General features: G+C 34.4%; 1 protein-coding gene across 1 annotated transcript; it reads right to left on the reverse strand.

Moving 5' to 3' along the window:
- Positions 1 to 261: 261 nt before the first annotated feature.
- LOC145131960 (uncharacterized) lies at positions 262 to 762 on the reverse strand. Its single transcript, XM_079066605.1, has one exon. The coding sequence runs from the start codon at positions 760 to 762 to the stop codon at positions 262 to 264; it is 501 nt and encodes a 166-aa protein (XP_078922731.1).
- Between the last annotated feature and the right edge of the window lie 17,566 nt (positions 763 to 18,328).

Raw genomic sequence — 18,328 nt, forward strand, 5'->3', positions numbered from 1 at the left:
CATTGTCATTGCGAATATTTCGAAACAGCTTTCGTTGTTGTATCTCGATCAGCTTTATGAAGTCCTTGAGCTTGGGAGTGGCTTCTGATTTTTGCTTAAGAAAATGCACCCAAGTGAATCTGGAAAAATCATCTACAATTACAAGTATATACTTATTACCACCAATGCTTTCATTTGCAGAAGGACCACAAAGGTCGATGTGCAAAGTTCAAGTGGTTCAATGACTTTCGTGGTTATAATTGTTGGATGACTTTTCCTGCTCTATTTCCCCATTTCGTAGGTTGCACATAGATGATCCTTATCGTACTTAAAGAGAGGAAGACCTCGCACATGATCCCCAAGAACAAGCTTGTTGTTCTTTGAAATTGAGATGCGAGAGCCTACGGTGCCATAGCCAACTATCATCAGTGGAAGCTTTCGTAAGTAAGCAAATTGCAAGCTTCCCTTTGATGGGGTGTAGATTAAGGGGTACATTTCTCCTTTTCTCTTTGACTTTAACAGAACTTTTTTGGTTGCATTTTCAATGATTTCTGACCCTTCGTCGTCGAATGAAACTTTCAATCCTGTACCAACCACTAGCTGTGAAACACTTATGAGGTTATGTTGCAAACCTTCCTCATATACGACCTTGCGGATTGAGAATTCCCCATTAGCGATCATCCAATAAACCTTGATTTCTCCAAGTGAATTGTTGCCGAATTTCACTTTTCCACCGTCCTTTAATGCTCGAAATTCTCGTAGTTCTTCCTTCCTTCCTGTCATGTGACGCGAGCAGCCACTGTCTATATACCATTCGGAGTTAAACTGCTCGTCACGAATCACCTGCAAAAATCAAGCAGATTTAGGAACCCAAAGTTTTTTTGGGTCCACGTGAGGCTTTCACAGGAAAAGTAATAGCAACATCAACTAAATATGATCTTTTGACCAAGGAGGTGTTGTCTTTTCTTTTAATTTGAAAAACAGTGATCCTATTATCTTTTAGGTTCTTATCCTTTGTGGATATTTTCCTTTGCTTATCTTGGATCTGTTGTTTGACAACATTCTTCTCAATTTTCTTTAGATTAGTTTCGGATCTTTTGATAGGAACTTTAGGCTCCAAAACCATCTTTCCTTTGCCTTTAACATCTTGCGATGTCTTGGCTGAATATGAAACATTCGTGTTAGGAGAGAAGTGAGATTTGGTTTTCTTTACATGTTTCGCATGACTTGAAAAGGATGGTTTTTGAAAAACTTTTTGATTCGAAACCTGGAGACTGATTTCGTTGAAAATTCTTAGGTGTTGCAGGTGAAGAGACTTTCGCATTTAGATTGACTTTTTCTTTATGACCAAAGATAGGATTCTTAGATTGCCAGAACTGCTTTTTTCCTTGAAAATTTTGTTATATTTAGCATTCCTTTGGCGTTTTTGAGCTGCGAACTGCTCAGAGGATTTGTGAATACTAGCCCTAGGTTTCGGCTTTCTAGTAGGGGTCTCGTTCTGAACAGACGATGTGTCACTTGGAACGTTCTTAGTTCCACTTGGACTCCCTTTTTCGTAGCTTGAATTAACCTTGTTCAACAGCTCTGCTATGTATCTGCCCTTCATTTTCCACGAGGTCATTTCAGATAAACCTTTGGTTTCGTTTGCATTATCGATTGGAGCTGACCAGAAAATTTCATCACAACCATCTTTATTATCGTCTTCGACCGTGGATGTTAGTTTTGCTGTTTGATTTTTATTTAGCCCTTCAATTGCGAAAACTTGATAGGGGATAGTTTGAACTTTTGGAAAAACGGTTGATTTTTCTTTTAGAACTTTTGACTTAACTTCAGAAAAATGTGCAAACTCAACTGAATTTTCAGAAATTAAGACTTTCGTAGGATCATATTCGCTTTTAACAAAAATATAGCAATCAACCTCATCCTCCATAGAGATTTCAATCATATCACTTTCATCATCGAATTTAGAAACGTTTTCAACATCAAGTTTATTTTCTGAACTCCACTTGGTGCTTAATGAGTCAAACTTCTGTACAGCGGATTTAATTTGCTCTTTATCTTTTTCATACAAACGTTGTTTAAGCATGTTTTTGTGGTCTTTGGACTGTATATAAGATTCGATTTTGGCCAGTCCTATTTTGTATGCATCCGAAACTTCGTCTGATGAGACGATGGATTCGCACCTGTAGCAGTCAACATCTATTTCGTCCTCTTCTAATTCAAGGAATGGAAAAATCATTTTATGAATTTTCTTACCAATCTCACAATAGAGATGTAACTGGGTGATGTTGAAATAAAGCCTTTTAGCAATTAAACAAAATATGTTTCTCTGTTTCAAAAGCATCAAATTATCTCTTTGCAAATAGATTAACTCATCCCTAGATCTAGACAAATCTAACTCCAATTTTTCAATCCATATGCGCTTCTCTTCACTCTTCGACAAAACCCTGCCGAGTTGATCGGTTAAGTTAGAATTTTTTAAACGAGTTCGTTTTAGACTATCACTGAAACTTGAAAATGTGTATTTTAAGTCGTTCAATTCAGTTTCATATCTAGACACATGTATATTCAAAGAGTCAAGGATATAGTTTACCCCTAATCTCTGAAATAGCTATCATCAGTTGCATAACCCCTAATCTCTGAAAATTCATTGGTAACCATCCAACACCTTCCATTAAACTGGAAAACTTCATCCTTCTCCACGAAGCTCCTACCATGAGTAGGTGTGCGAACCTCTTCATCTTCAGAGTCAGTCGACCAGACCTCGACTCTGCCAAACTCATCTTCAGCTTCGTTTTCCTGCACAATCAAAGCAGGCATGGTGTTATCAGCTTTTTTCTTCTTTTTGATCTCCTCCAGCTTTCGGAGATAGTATGTCTCGCCATCCTCTCCCTCCTTCTTCTCGTTCATTCTTCTCAGCATGCATTCTTTGGCTAGATGATTTTGCCATGACAGTAATTACAATCATAGTCGGAGTCCCCCACAAGCTTTTTATCCTTCTTCGCTTCTTCCTTCTGAGAGTTATTCACACTCTCGTCCTTTACCTTTTCAGAGCTATAACCGCCCTGCCAGTTCACGTTTTTGTTGCGACTGAAGTTCTTCTTTGCGAATCTCTTTGGATTAGACACCATCGGAGAAATCATATTCCGAACCATCATCATCTACAACCTTTTTACCCTTCGCAACAAGGGCCAGTGATCCCATCCCAGAAACTAACTTCCCCTCTTTCGTCACTTCATCCTCCTGTGACCTCAGTATTCCAACAAGCTTTGCCAATGTGTAGTTCTTGAACTGCTCATGTTCTTTTACGGTAGAAACTGCAACCTTCCATTTAGATCTTAGCCCATTCATGAACGTGACTTTTTGCTCAATTATTTCACGTCCAATCTTGTACTTCATCATGCTACTGAGAGGATGATTATAGCGATTGAAATTTTGATCTAGACTCTCTTCAGGCCTTTGTACAAAGGCTCCAAACTCTGAAAGCAGTAGAGTTTGAGTAGAATGCTTAAGATTAGCATCACTTGAGTATAGTTCCTTGAGTCTATCCTAGATGGCTTTTGATGTGTCGCATGAACTCACCAAATCAAAAGTGTTTGGTGGCAAAGCAAATCTGATGATCCTCATCGCTTTAACGTTTCTTATCATCTTATCCTTCTCATCTTGTGATATTTCTTTTACATCAAGAAGAAGCTTGTTGTAGTCGGTTTGAGTTAATTTCTCTTCTTATTCCTGTATGAGCAAACGTCTGGACAGTAATGGCTTCCCACATCAGATAGCCATTGTCTTCAAGCCCTAGGATGTAATCTTCAAAGTGCAACACCCACACTTCATAATCATTGGGAAAATAATAGGGATTCTGGTTGTAGATCCAATGTTGCTTGAAAGATTTATCGAGTTAATGTTAGAATCGTCTGACATGTTTAAAGATCGATTAAAACCTATATGAATCATATGTGTAAACTAAAATAGTTTTTGGGTAATATAGAGATCAAATATCAGCGTCAAAAACAATGATGACGGTTGAACCAGATTCAATAATAGCGGAAACCCAAAAAACTCTTTTAACAGAAGAGATGCATATAGATTACACAATCTCCTACTCCGATACCAATTGTTGAGATTAAAACTCTAAAGATCGAATAGATTCAAACTGGAAAAAGCAATCAAACACAGAATATGAATCAAGAATGTGTCAAATGATTAAAAGTCACAGCCTCAGAAGAACTGGATAAAAACTGCTACTGTAGAGGCTATGTAGGGTTTAAAATGACACGATTAACTAATACACGATGCATGCATGCATCTTAAATAGTAATAGCCTAAAACTAAATGTCGGGTGGACAGGCCCAACCCAGATACAAAATGTACTTTACAAAAAAGCCCATAAAGACGCAACACTAAATACGCAACCATACAACTATAATTTATTATTTAAAATCATTATGTTTTAAGCATAAAAATAAACATACGTTTTGATTTTCTATTAGTTCAAATATATTAATAATTAAATGACTAATTTACAAAAAAAACATTGGTTTAGATTATTTATTTCACAACTCATACCATTTCCTTCTTTTGCATTTCACTTGAATGTTTTTTTATATGCTACATCAATATTACATTTGCATAGCATATTATCGGTCATTACTATTAATGTGACAAAAATTAAATTTATGTTAAAACCTCGAATACAAAGATGAAAAAAAAATCAACACATGTATCCAATACTTCAGAAAAAAAACAAAGAAACATAAAAAGCATGCATGGAATGCAAAAATGAAGTAGAAGTAGAAACAATACATAAACCGTAAAACAAGAACGAAACACGAACCTGAAACAGAAGGGAGGAACATAGGTGGAAGTGGATGATGGAAATTAAAGGAATGAAACTTTAACACCATGATTCTTCACCTTAATGTTTTTATTTTAAAACATCATTTAACAAAATGAAGCAATAGGAGTCTTATTTACAGTTTATTTGAAAACAACACCAACATTACTGAAAAATCTTTCAAAAACAACCCACATCATTGTGTAAGTTTTCAAAACCAAAGGCAAAAGAAAACTCATGACATAACCCAAGATGATGTCATCGCTAATGAAACATCTAAGATATAACTACCCAAAAGTATTCGTCCTCACCAAGCCATCAAATCATGCTACCTATACCAATGCAAGGCGAAAGCATCAAGCAAAGAAACAAATGTCAAATCTACGTAGTGAGTCAATCTCAAGTAGAAAGCTATGGACACATGCATATATCATACAAGACATTCAGTCTCATAAGCAGCCACACTACATGTTCCTAGAAATCATTTTCACCGTTTACTATTATTAATATATTGTGAATATATTAATTGTTGATATTTCACCTTAGTAATTATTTATTTTTTCCACCTTTATTATTACTCCTATGTCGATCGCTATTATGGGTCTAAACATCGCTAATTCCCTCGTAGAAGACCTCATTCACTACTAACGTGACATGACGACCCAGTGCACTAAATGGGGCACGAATCCCACCCGTAACACTATCTCTAGTTCTTCGTCTTCACTACTCCGATCTTGCCCAATGTATTTTCTGTTGAGAGTCGTGCATTGGGTATTTCCACATTTATACTCCCCACTCAAACGTGATGCTTGATCCGACATCTCCGCCTAGCCAACATCACTCCACCCCCCCCCCCCCCCCGTACGTCGGGTCAATGCATCCGAATGCTCACCTAGAAAACCATTCGACACCGTTCATGGCTTAAGCTCTTTGTACCTAGGAAATATTTTAACTTAACTGGCCATCATTGTATCTGGATAGGGTACGCACCTAAATTCAGGTTACTACCCTTTACCCCCACCATATGTATTCTCCTTCTTAATTAATTGTAGTTAATTAATTCACTTGCATGGGCCATACACACATCTCAACATTCACATTATGTATTCATGCTTGTTTTCAATTCATTAGTTCAAGTTATAATACATCACATACCATTCTACCAAAGCATGTAATCAAATTCGTCACATATCATCATACAAAAGCATGTAATAAAATACAGCTTTTAACAACATACTTTCTAGCATGCATCTCCTAATTCCATAAAAACAAGTTATAACAGAATTATAGAATGCATAACACCTCATTTTCACAACAAATACAAAACTCACTTCTAGCATGAACTTAAACACTCAAAACATGAATAAATCAACATTTCACGGTATCTAGCATATCAATTTCCCATAGTTACTTTGTTTATACAAAAATAACATGGTAAACTACTCTTACTACATACATGTCTAGATTACAACTTCACACACAACATTCTATACCAAAAGACTTGCATTAATACATACAAATCTCCAACTTATGTACCAAATGGATTGATTCTTTGAATCTTTCATATTATTTGCTTTAAATCAATCAAATGTATTGATTCTTTGAATCTTTCATATACCCAAATAAGATTTTATCACTCCATCGTATTTCATCATTGAGCTATTTCTTTTGGACATATATCAACTAAAAAATTCTTCTCTATTCTTATGTATTCTACATAATAAAATTTGAAAGAGAAATAAAGCGCATATGGCTAACCAAACATGAGAAATAATGTTCTTATATAGGTATAATATTCCAATTAATATATCAAGTAATTATAATAAGTTGAAGAGTTTGGAGGTTTCAAATGAATATTGTTCAAGATAGATGGATTATCTTGAACCATATTCATTTGAATGACCTCCTTTATAAGAGATAGGTAGGTATACATACATACATACATACATACATACATACATACATACATACATACATACATACATATATATATATATATATATATATATATATATATATATATATATATATATATATATATATATGATCTGATGTTAATGGTAGTCGGTTCACATGCCTTTTTGTGGTTAGCACATTGAATCTGCACATAAGATGATTAATCACAATTTTAGTAATAAGAACATGTGTTAGAGTTGCATTTTGAGTCTAATGTCCATTAATTTATTTAGGTTGTGAAAGGTTAATTGGAAAATTGGTTTCTTTTAGAAAACCTAGCCGCTAACTAATAAAACATTGTGGCAAATATTACTAGATGACAAATGTAAAATAACATGAAAAGTAATTTAGATATATAATTAAGAACTAACATATGAAACATAATTAATATAAGTCACATATTTCATCATATTAAACTAATTTGTAGCAAAAAGGTTTCTAAATAATTTTAGGTTTAAAATACATTCATAGCATTCCATATCATGTTTTCCATATGGTTGTAAAATTATCGCATCTTATGGCTCGAATCTCGAGTGTTAATATGAGTATATAGTGAATCTTCATCTAATTCTTTTTATACATATATATTATCAGTTTTGTTCAATAATGTTGAAAATAATATTTGTTGAGTTATTTATTCTAATATAGTTATGTAGAATAAGCGTCATGATTATTAATCTATTTATTTCTTTTTTCTAAAGCTTGACATTTTTTCAATATTTGCCACCTCTTCATTAATACTACAAATGAAAATTTGAATCCACTTTTAAAATATGAATATGTATGATTGGAAGCTTCTACAATATTATTTGGAAAAACATGTTCAAATTGTCATTGATGATACCTAATACTTGAATTTGGTGCTATATATAATTTTCAGTTGGGATATTCTCAGGCCTATCCCTATCGGTGGGTAACCCGCGTGACCGCCTAGGGCCCATGTTTGTAAGGAACCCAAATTTTCTTGGCTATATAGTATATACATATATAAATTTAATTTATGTACATTTTTATTAAAACCCAAATTAGCCCAACTTGAAACCATCCCAAAAAACATATAGTCTAAAGTCTGAACGATAAGCACGTCTAGACTTTAGAAGACTGGAACTAAGCAAAATATATCGCAATAGGAATTAGGGTACAATCAGGAGGGAACATAATCAAGTACAACTCCTCGTGAATCGCTAATTCGACTCCTTGTCAATCTCGACATCAGAATATGTGCATCTGTAATATCGACTTCCCCTTCTTGTTGATTCTCTCTTGCTCACACAATTTCTCTAGTGATCTTATAGTCCGTCATTATCTTCTTCTCACTCAGACATTCTCGAAACATTACAATCTCACATTCTCCTTTTGTGTTGTCGTGTTGAACTGTTAAACTACTGAATGTTGATTTTGCCTGCTTTATGTTTAACATGTGATTTTGCCTTCATCGTTGTGTTAAATCACTGATTTATGAATTGATAAGAAGATACCAATAAAGATTTTATCAACATTAAAGCTTCTGATTTCTAATTCTTATGTGTGTTTTTTTGTTTCTGATTTTTTTCGTTTTCAGGTTGTATCAGATTTTATTTTAGATTTTTATTCTATAAATCTTTTATTTTTTTCATTCTATGTTCATTTGTACTTAAGATTTTTGAAGTCAGATTCCTCAAGTTTCAACATGAAACAATGAAACTCAATGCTCTAAATTTCAAAATTTTCATTGAATAAGGTAATATGTTTCTATATATTTGTATAGTTGTTTGTAAAACTTTTCTAATGTTTGTTGATGACTTGATTTTTTATAGTTTCATCTTTTAAACTATCATATTTTTCTGATAAAAACCAAGGTAATTTGTGAATCCTAAATGGTTTTATTTATGGATTTTTAACTTTTGTTATTGATTTTATTTCGCAGATTCCTTTGATATTAGACTTCCACAAAGACACAAATTCAGGGTTTGATAATATTATGTATAGATAAACATATTTTAGATAGAATTGATCTTGATGGTATTTTCAAAGATTTTGTATCAAGTTAGAAGTATTTTTTTTAAACTAATTGGTTTTTGTTGTATATCTATCATTGATATTTGTGTTTTTAGTAATATTATTAACGATTTTAGTAAATGATGTGTTTATTTTTTAATTATTATTATATATGTGACTTTTGGGGGGCCTTTTTTGCATTCTCGCCGAAGATATTCTTTGTCTACTATCTAATATTTTTTGTGTCGTCCTTGATTCTTTTTTTTTAAATCCAATCTGTTTTTGGTGCTTGAAAGTATACTTTAGCGTATTGGATTTAACTCATATTTTATCATACTATTGAACCTATCTTGCTTAATTGTATGACTTTGTGTACCATAAATGAATGATCCCTAAAAACACATGAAGCATGTGGTTTATGTAGATGATCAATACATTTATTCGTTGAAAAAGACTTATCAAAATGACATTAGAATCAAGAACCAAATAAAAACTAAAAAAGAAAACATATGACTTATTTGGTAAGACAGAACCGATACTAAGGAATCAAAGTTTGGTTATATTCTTGATTTGTGGGAATAAATAACATGTTGCGTTCAAATAGTTTATTTAAATATAAGCTTGTGTAGAGATAAAAATCGGTGTTGTACATAAAATAACTATTAGAACTTGATAATGATAAATTGTATAGAAAACAATTGAGTTTGGTATGTTTCTCAATCATCATATAAGATAACCAGATTTTTTATATGAATAAAGACTGAAGTTTATGGTTTTAAAAAAAAAACTTAAAATGACATGATTTTTGGTGATTTTAATGTGGTCAGAAGTTCTTCAGAACAGTTTGGGTACAATTTTTAATTTGGTTTCAGGTCCTAAATTTAATGCCTTTATAGACGAATCTAGGTTGTGGGAGATTCCGTTGGGAGGTCACACTTTCAACTGTATAAACAATCAAGATGATAAACTAAGCAAACTTGATAGCTTCTTGGTTTTCGAGGATTGGTTGCATGAAGTGGTAAATTTGAAGGCTCGTGTGATTGGCACAATGGTATCTGATCATGGAGCTATTGTGTTGTCTCAAGAGTCAATTAATGTTGGTCCTATTCCTTTTAAATTTTATAATTCTTGAATGGGATTGGAAGGTTTTGATGAGATGATAAATATTGTATGGGTTGTTGCTTAAAGTTGTATTATTGGATCTAACAAGTTTATAATTTTTAAGAATAAAATGAAGTTCCTTAAGTAATGCATTCGACTGTGGATGTCTAATTATCTTCTAGAAAATCAAGTGAAAAAGTAGGACCTTTTGGATAAGGTGGTGGAAATTGAGAATTGGAGGGGGGGGGGGGGGTGATATCTCTCGACTTTTGATGAAAAAGCGGAAGGAGATACTTCAACAAATAAAAAGATAGAAAGGAGGGTGATGATTTAACATATAAAAGAGATAGAAAAGATGGAGATGCATGATGTTGCGCAAAAAGATAAACTGTAGTGGGGAAATGAAGCTGACGAAAATACAAAGTTTTACCACGAGACGATAAATAAAAAAGGCGTCGACTAGCTATTAGGGTAATAAATGAATATGGATATTGGGTCACTCATCCTAAATAACTAAACTAATATTTTTTTTTGGTTTTTTCAGGAAAAAATTGAAAGATTTGATGGTGGTTTTATTAACCGTAGAAGTAGAAAAGTTTAAAAGTGCTAACAGGGAATCAAAAAGAGGCTTTGGAGGCAAAGATGCTAGAAAATGAAGTGAAGGAATCACTTTGGGAGTGTGGATCTAATAAATCTCCCGGCCCTGATTCTTTTTCTTTTGGTTTATATAAAAAAATATTTGGATTTAATTCGAACTGACGTGTTGGAGTTTGTGGAGGAGTTCTTTGCTACTAGGAAGATTCCATCGGGATGTAATTCTTCTTTTATAACTCTTATCCCCAAAATTGACAGCCCCGTTGTGGTTACAAATTTAGGTCGGTTAGTTTAATCGGTGCACAATACAAAATTATAGCACAAATGTTGGCGTCTCGTCTAACGAAGGTTATTGATACTTGTTAAACCGTTGTCGTGCATGATTTAAATAAATAAAATTTCATTGCTCGAATGTACTAAAAGAATAGCACAGAGAAGCAGGGTCGAATCCTAAGGGACATAGCCTAAGAGGCGATGCCTTTTTTCGTAAGGCATATACTAGTCAAATGCATAAAATAATAAAAATGGGGTTATTAAAAAATAAAACTAAATATTGCAGTGAAATTAACTAAATGAAATTCAATAATAAACACGAATCCAATTTTGCCGCGACTTCCCTAATCATGCAATCAACATGTACCTGATTATTTGAGATGCATTCTATCTATCTAAGTTGGTATTGAGAACAAATAATAAGCTCTAGTATATCCTCTTATGCCCAATTAGTTAACCAAAAACAAGCTCTTTGAAATAACCCTAACTTTTTATTGTCTAATTAAGCAAGCACTTAATTAAAATCAGAAAAAGTAGCATTAAGATCTATGTAAAATTTTCAGCAATACCCAATACTTCTCATAAGCTCGAAAGCGTAAATATATAAAATTTCAATTTATATCAGAGTTAAATCCCAACACGGAACCAATCTGATAGTTGTTACTTATTACTAGTTGATTAGAACAACTACAGATACTATTAATTGATTAACTAGAATGATTAAACCCTAGTTAGGTGATCAAGCTAAGAAGAATCAAAATCAAACATTCGTTAAGTGCAAAATTGAAAAATCTAGATAGAATCACAAATAAAAAAACCAGGTCTAATGATTGATTACATGAAAAGTAATAATTTGTGCATAACTGAAAACTAGGGTTTAGCCAGACATGGCTAAAACCGAATTAAAACTAAAGAAGAGAGAAGCTAAATGACTAATCTTACTAATCTAACTTATTGAGATGATCCATAGCCTTCATATATTCAGAAAGTGATGAAAAGGTGTAGAAAATCATCTTCGAAAATTACTTTCGTCGTCTAACCATCTAGGATTCAAACTGATCACAGAGGGAGCCTTTATATACGAGCCAACAACTTCCGGAGTAAGAAAGTAAAGAATATTATCACATGTTTTTGAAAATGCGATCACATTTATGATCACATTTTTGGAAAAAAAACGCCTAGAAACTCCGTTTAATGAAGTATGTTGCTATTTCTGAACTTTTTGGAACCTTGGTGGTAAATAGTGATCACATATATGGGTAAATGCAATCGTATTTTCTTGCTTTTCTACCTCATATTATTTTTCGACCTAAAAAAACTTTGACACATTTATGCGATCACATTTTTGGAGAAATGCGATCGCATTTTTCTTTTTCATCGCAGTTTGGTCGTGATTCTTCCTTTTCAACGAATCTAACCCAAATTCCAACTTCATCAGGTTTTTTAGCTCCATTAAGCTCCAAATATGCTTCTAAAGCTGCTCCCAAAGTATCGATCCATTTGAAATATCTGAAAACGATATAAAAATATGAGTAGTACGAGAATTCTAATGACAAACTTGAGCTGAACATTATTTAAGCTAATGACATTCAAATGTGCAAATTATGATGCTAAATACTAATAAAAATTACCCTAAAAGATGCATAAAATGACATCTATCAAATCTCCCCAAGCTTAAACCTTACTTGCCATCAAGTAATATAAAGATTAAACTTTATAACCAAAATGGAAAGATGTTGATGACATAAAAAGGAACTTAGAATAAAAACTAAAATAAAATTAAAAGAAACTAAAACACTGCAGTCTATTTTCTCACATGACCAGACTTTACACTGAGGAAGCTCCAATGAAATCATGAACTTAGACAATAATCTTAATACATTTATTGCATTTTTAGATTATAAATAGGCTAATGCCTTATTTTAAAAAGCCAAACCAACATTTTAGTAATAATTTTTACGCTGAATTAAATTTGTGAAAACAATGTATTTTTAAAGACAATTTCACGAAAAATCGTTTATAAAAACCTAACTTGACCTACCCATCCGTTTTTTCCGAAGTCGTCCAGTAAACCCTGTAATCTCTATTATGGACAAAAAATCCAAGCTTACCGCTATGAATCCACTATCGAGGGACCTAACTCATTATACCACACATCTTCTTTCTCTTGATCATCTCTTCAGATTTAACTTTGCTTGGTTGTTGATTTCAACTTGAACTTGACTTGGATTTGACTTTGAATTTCAGATTCTTCAAGTTGCTTGATGTACCATTTCTAACAAGTTCATTGCTTGGACATGAATTTCACTTTGTGGCCCACCATATCTTCAATACTTCAAAAAATTATAACAATTTGTGTCGATATAACAGTAATTCCCTCCTAATCTCAAAATGCATAGAAACTATAGGGTTTAGTACTTGAAGGAAAGAAAGGGTTACTCAATCTAGGTTCCTTTTAAGGAATTTAAGGATATCGTTTAAAACATTGTTCGATATTCCATCTCACACTTCCATTGTAAAAATTCTTCGACTCTTATGGTGGTTCATATTGCATAAACATTTAAAGTACTTCCTGATTTGAAAAGATAATTCTTATAGGGGTTGTAATGAGACAGTTATTTTTGGTTGCTATCACACTTCATCTTTATAGAGATATCGAAATGTAAAGAATGTCCTCTTCTCATGTAACTTTTTCGAATTGTTCTCATTTTTTTCTTCAAATTTTTTTATTATATGTAGAAATAAAACACTAAAATGACTAAAAATAAAATCTTTTGGTTTTTTTTTTAATGTAGAAAAATAAATAATAACAGAAAATATTTTTGGATTTTTCAAATTCTTTTTATGCGAATGCGATGCAGAAAATAAAATTGAAAATTTTAACTGAAAAACTAAAAGTTTTAAATTTTTTAATAAAAAAATGCAAATTTTGACACTAACCACCCTCCCCAAGCTTAAAATGATGCATTGTCCTCAATTCACATATAGGAATGAACAGCTCAATAAGGCATATAAAAGCAAAATGTTGCAACTAGAAAAGAATGTACCTGATAAGTTTGCAGAAAATGCTGATTTTGATGATGATGATGTTGGTGAAAAATCCGAATTTCAGGAACTTTGAAGGTCCTCTTATTTCCCCAAACTTAGAAGTCTCATTCTTCTCTTATGGTTTTCTTCTTTTCAGATTCTTCTCATCATTCACTATCTCCTTTTCTTCCCCAAACTTTTCTTTTTCTATCAGCTTCTTATCAGCCCTTTCAGCAGAAATCATATCCTCATTTACCTCCCCAACCTTATTTGGTTTCATCTCATTTGATGCATCATCAGATAATTTTTTGTCTTCAAATATTTCTTACACAGAAGCCTTAGAAAACTCACAGCAGTCCTCAAATAAATGACTATTGGTACCCATATAATTAACAGAAAATTTATCATAAGTAAAATCAACATCATTAATTTTAAAATCGACCATATCACCATCAGACTACCTAGAAAGTGTACTAGCAAAAATATCAATTTTAGTTTTAGCAGTTTTCATGAAGAGCCTTTCCAAAATAATTGAGTTTTTGTCTGATATGTCCAAATTACCCATGTCCAAAATGTAAAATTCAGCAGAAAATTTAGCTCATTCACTTGGACGAGAACATCCTCCAATACACCTTTTGGGTGTACTGGCGAATGATCTGCCAACTGAATGAGTGTCCCAATCTTTTGTAAAGATCCCAATTTTATTTTTTTAAAAACCGATAGTAGGAGGACATTGACTGATGCAACTAAATCAAGAATGGAATTTGAAAAAGGAAGGTTTCCCAATTTACATGGAATCCAAAAAATTCTCGGATCCTTGCACTTTGGGGGCAAACCTTTTGACAAAATTGCTGAAATGTTCTCTCCGGCTTTGATGGTTGCATTAGTTTTTAGTTTTTCCTTAGAAACACATAAGTCTTTTAAAATTTTTGCGTAACGAGGAAGTTTTTTAATAACATCTAAAAGTGGGATATTTACCTCCACCTTACGAAATGTGTCCATGATCTCCTCGTCCTCTCGCTTGCGTTTTGAGCTCTTCGGTCATGATGGAAATGGCGGGATGGGCTTGTACTCTTTCAGAATTGGTTTGGCTGGTCTTGGAGTCTCTTCTTCTACGTCTTTTTCAACTTCCTTCTTACCCGAAACTTCTTCATTTTCTTCTTCAACCTCTTTTTCTTGTTCAGGTAAGCTTGGACCTTCATATATTTTCCAGCTTCTCAAGGTAATCACGCTCACATTATGCTTCAGATTGTGCTCAATATGCACAAGTAGTTTCCATTGAGGCTCTAGTCGACCCACAGAGGTAGCAAGTTGAGACATTTAATGCTCCAGATTTTTAATGCTTCCTCTGGTTTCGTTGTGGAACGCATGGGTGCTGGTGGCTAGGATTTTTACTATGTCTTCTATGACCACACTGGAGCTGCCAGATTATTGATTGGAGTGCTGATTCAGATAGTCTTGCTGATAATTTTGTTAATGCAGATTCTGATAATTGGGTTGATTCTGAAAATTCTGCTAAAAATTCGACTACTGAAAACCCAACGGGTGCTAAAATTGCTGTCTTTGCTGATAATTTTCATTCTGATAAAAATTTGGAGGTTGATTAAAATTTTTCTGTTGCTGGTATCCTCCAACATATTTCACTGGAGCCACATCCTTTTGCAGTAATGAACACATATCCGTTGTATGTTCATCCTTCAGGTAGATTCCACACTGTTTCTTCACAAATCCTTTTTCTTTCATCAACATCAACACCGCTTTTGTCAGTTCAGAAACTTAGGCTTCTAAATGATGTGAGTTGACTTCTTTGACTCCTCGCGGCTAATCAACATACCATTCTTCTTCTTTACCAGAATGTTTTGACTCAATAGCCAACGTTTCTATGAGCTCCCAGATTTCTGTTGATGTCATGTCCCCTAAAGATCCGTCACTTGAAGCATTTATCAAACGCCTCTCCATGGTTGTCAGACCTTCATAGAAACATTTGTACAACTGATAATCACTTATTCCATGTTGTGGGCATCGAACCAACAACTTTTTGAAGCTCTCCCAATATGTGTGTAGAGCTTCTCTTCTTCCTTTTTTGATACCGATGATCTCTCTGTGAAGGCTTGAAATTCATATTTCTTGAAAATATTTTTCTAAAAATAATTTTGCGAGTTCAGTCCATGTGGTGATCGATCCGGGTGGAATCTCGTACAACCGTTCTCTCGCTGAGTCTTGAAGTGAGAAGGGGGATGCCCTCGGTTTTATCTGATCTTTAGTAATCACATGTGGTTTCATTCCTGAACAAACCACATGGAATTCCTTAAGGAATTTATGTGGGTCTTTCTTTTCGTGACCTTGGAATGTGGGGAGAAGATGAATCAACCTAGATTTCAGTTCAAAGGTTTAGGCTTCAGGAAAACTTATGCAAATAGGTTGGTGATTAACCTCTTGTGTTGCCCATTCTATAAGAGTCTTCTCCTGGTCGTTTCCTGTGTCACTCATCGTTGGTTTTTTAGATTCGTTTTTTGAAGAGTCTTTGGTTTCATATTTTTCAGAAGATGGTGGAGAGTATTTTTAAATGGACTTTGGGAAGATAAGGATGGGGGTACTTTTGGGACGAAGGGAAAGTCGTGTTTGGTTCGGTCCACAAGGGACTGCCTTGTGGTGTGGTGATTTCTAGTGGTAGGGAGGATGATGCACTGTAACACCTGTTCTATGTATTATTTAATTTTAAAAGTTTTAGGATTTTGTGCTGGGACTCGACGAGTTGGGGAGCTCCAACTCGTCGAGTAGAGATAATTTTTGAAGGACGTGGGATTTAAATCCTAGTCGACGAGTCGGAAGGCCCCGACTCTACAAGTAGGCGCTGTAAAGGAAAACCCTAATTTATTAGGGTTTGTACCATATATAAAGAACTTAGTCCGCCTTCTGTGGCCTCCCTTACCACTTCATTACCCAGAGAAGAAACCCTAGCCATTCTTGTTGCTTCCTTGTGCTTGTGAGACTAAAAGGGTGCTTTTGGTGCATTTTGTTGAAGGAGTTTGAAGGGTGAGAAGCTTGGAACGGGAATGAGCCCCTTTTTCTTGGGTTTTGGGCCATTTTTAGTATATTTGTGAAGCTTTTCGGCTGTTGGGTAAGATCTAGAGTTGCAACTTCAGATCTGGACTCCTCTAAGTCCTTAGAGTTATAAAGTTACAGAAAGCATGAAGCTTTGGCCCTTCTCTTTGGTTTAAACCCCTCCCTTAGCTTGGTTTTGGCATTAAGAGCTTGCATGTAAGTAAAATTTGCAACTTTACGTGGAAACCATGCCTTAGGAGGCTAGATCTGCAATCTGGAGCTTCGGGGTAGCTTAAAAATGTCTGAACACAAAAAGGACTCAAGGAACTCGTCGAGTCCCTTAGTAGACTAGACGAGTCGGGTAGGGTTTACCCGCTTTCGAGATTCTGAATGAGTGCAATGAAGGATTAGAGTTTTTGGTTTGCATGAGTTTTCGGTCTTCTGGACATTAAGGAACTTGATGAGTTACATAGGTAACTCGACGAGTTGACGAGTTACTCAGGTAACTCAACGAGTTGCTGGATACACTCGACGAGTTGAGGTCAACATGGACTGTTGACCTTGAATTTGACCAGGGATGACCAGGGTTGACTTTGAGGGCATTTATCGTATTTTAGAATTGTGACAAGTTAATCACGTGATGATTATATGCAGTTGGGTTGGAGCAGTGTGTTGGGACTTATTGGATCTTATCTTGTCAATTCAACAGTCATGAGAGGTGAGTTCCTCACCATACCAATGGGTCTAAGGCACCAAGGCCGGCCCATTTTATGATATATGGTATCCTAGCTGAAGTGGTAATATTTGGCATGTTAGTTGGTATGTGCTAGGAAGTATGCTAATGCTATATGTGGTATGCTTATATGAAAGACCATGGGAGAGCCCATGACACCTGGATATAATACCATGTGGAGAGCCCATGGCACTCGGATGTAAGACCATGTGGAGAGCCCATGGCTTTCCTATTAAAGACCATGGGAGAGCCCATGCCACTTAGGTGTAAGACCATGTGGAGAGCCCATGGCATCCTGGAGTAAGACCCTGGGGACGAGCCTACGACATCCCTATATGTTATATGCATGGCTTATGTGGTTATGTAGCTTTTATAGCTAATATGATTATGTGATTATATGGATTTTGTGGGGTATGCTCTAGGGAACTCACTAAGCATTAGATTACAGTTTGTGGATTTGTTTCAGGTAGATCTGAGCCCAAGGGTAAGGGCAAGGTTTGATGATGCGGCATGCACTGTCTCTCGCTCTCTTACGTGCTTTTATGAGACACTCTGATGATTTGAAATAATATTGTTATTGATATGAATTTGAAAACAATTGTATTTGCGATTTTATGGTTTATGGAAAATGTTTTGGCTTTTTAAAAATGAAAAATTTCTTTCAAAAATTGGTTCATTACAAGTTGGTATCAGAGCCTTGGTTTGAGGGATTCGAGCACACTCTCGGGTGTGTCAAGACTCAAACTAAGGAAATGGTAAAATTGTTTTAAAAAAAAAAATAAAGGTTAAAAACTTTTAAGAATGGAAAA

This window comes from Lactuca virosa, chromosome 8 (assembly GCF_052849685.1).
Source record: "Lactuca virosa cultivar CGN04683 chromosome 8, Lactuca_virosa_CGN04683_v6, whole genome shotgun sequence".
Taxonomy (NCBI): domain Eukaryota; kingdom Viridiplantae; phylum Streptophyta; class Magnoliopsida; order Asterales; family Asteraceae; genus Lactuca; species Lactuca virosa.

Coding starts and splice junctions, on each gene's coding strand:
- LOC145131960 (XM_079066605.1), bottom strand. CDS start 762: ATGACAGGAAGGAAGGAAGAACTACGAGAATTTCGAGCATTAAAGGAC.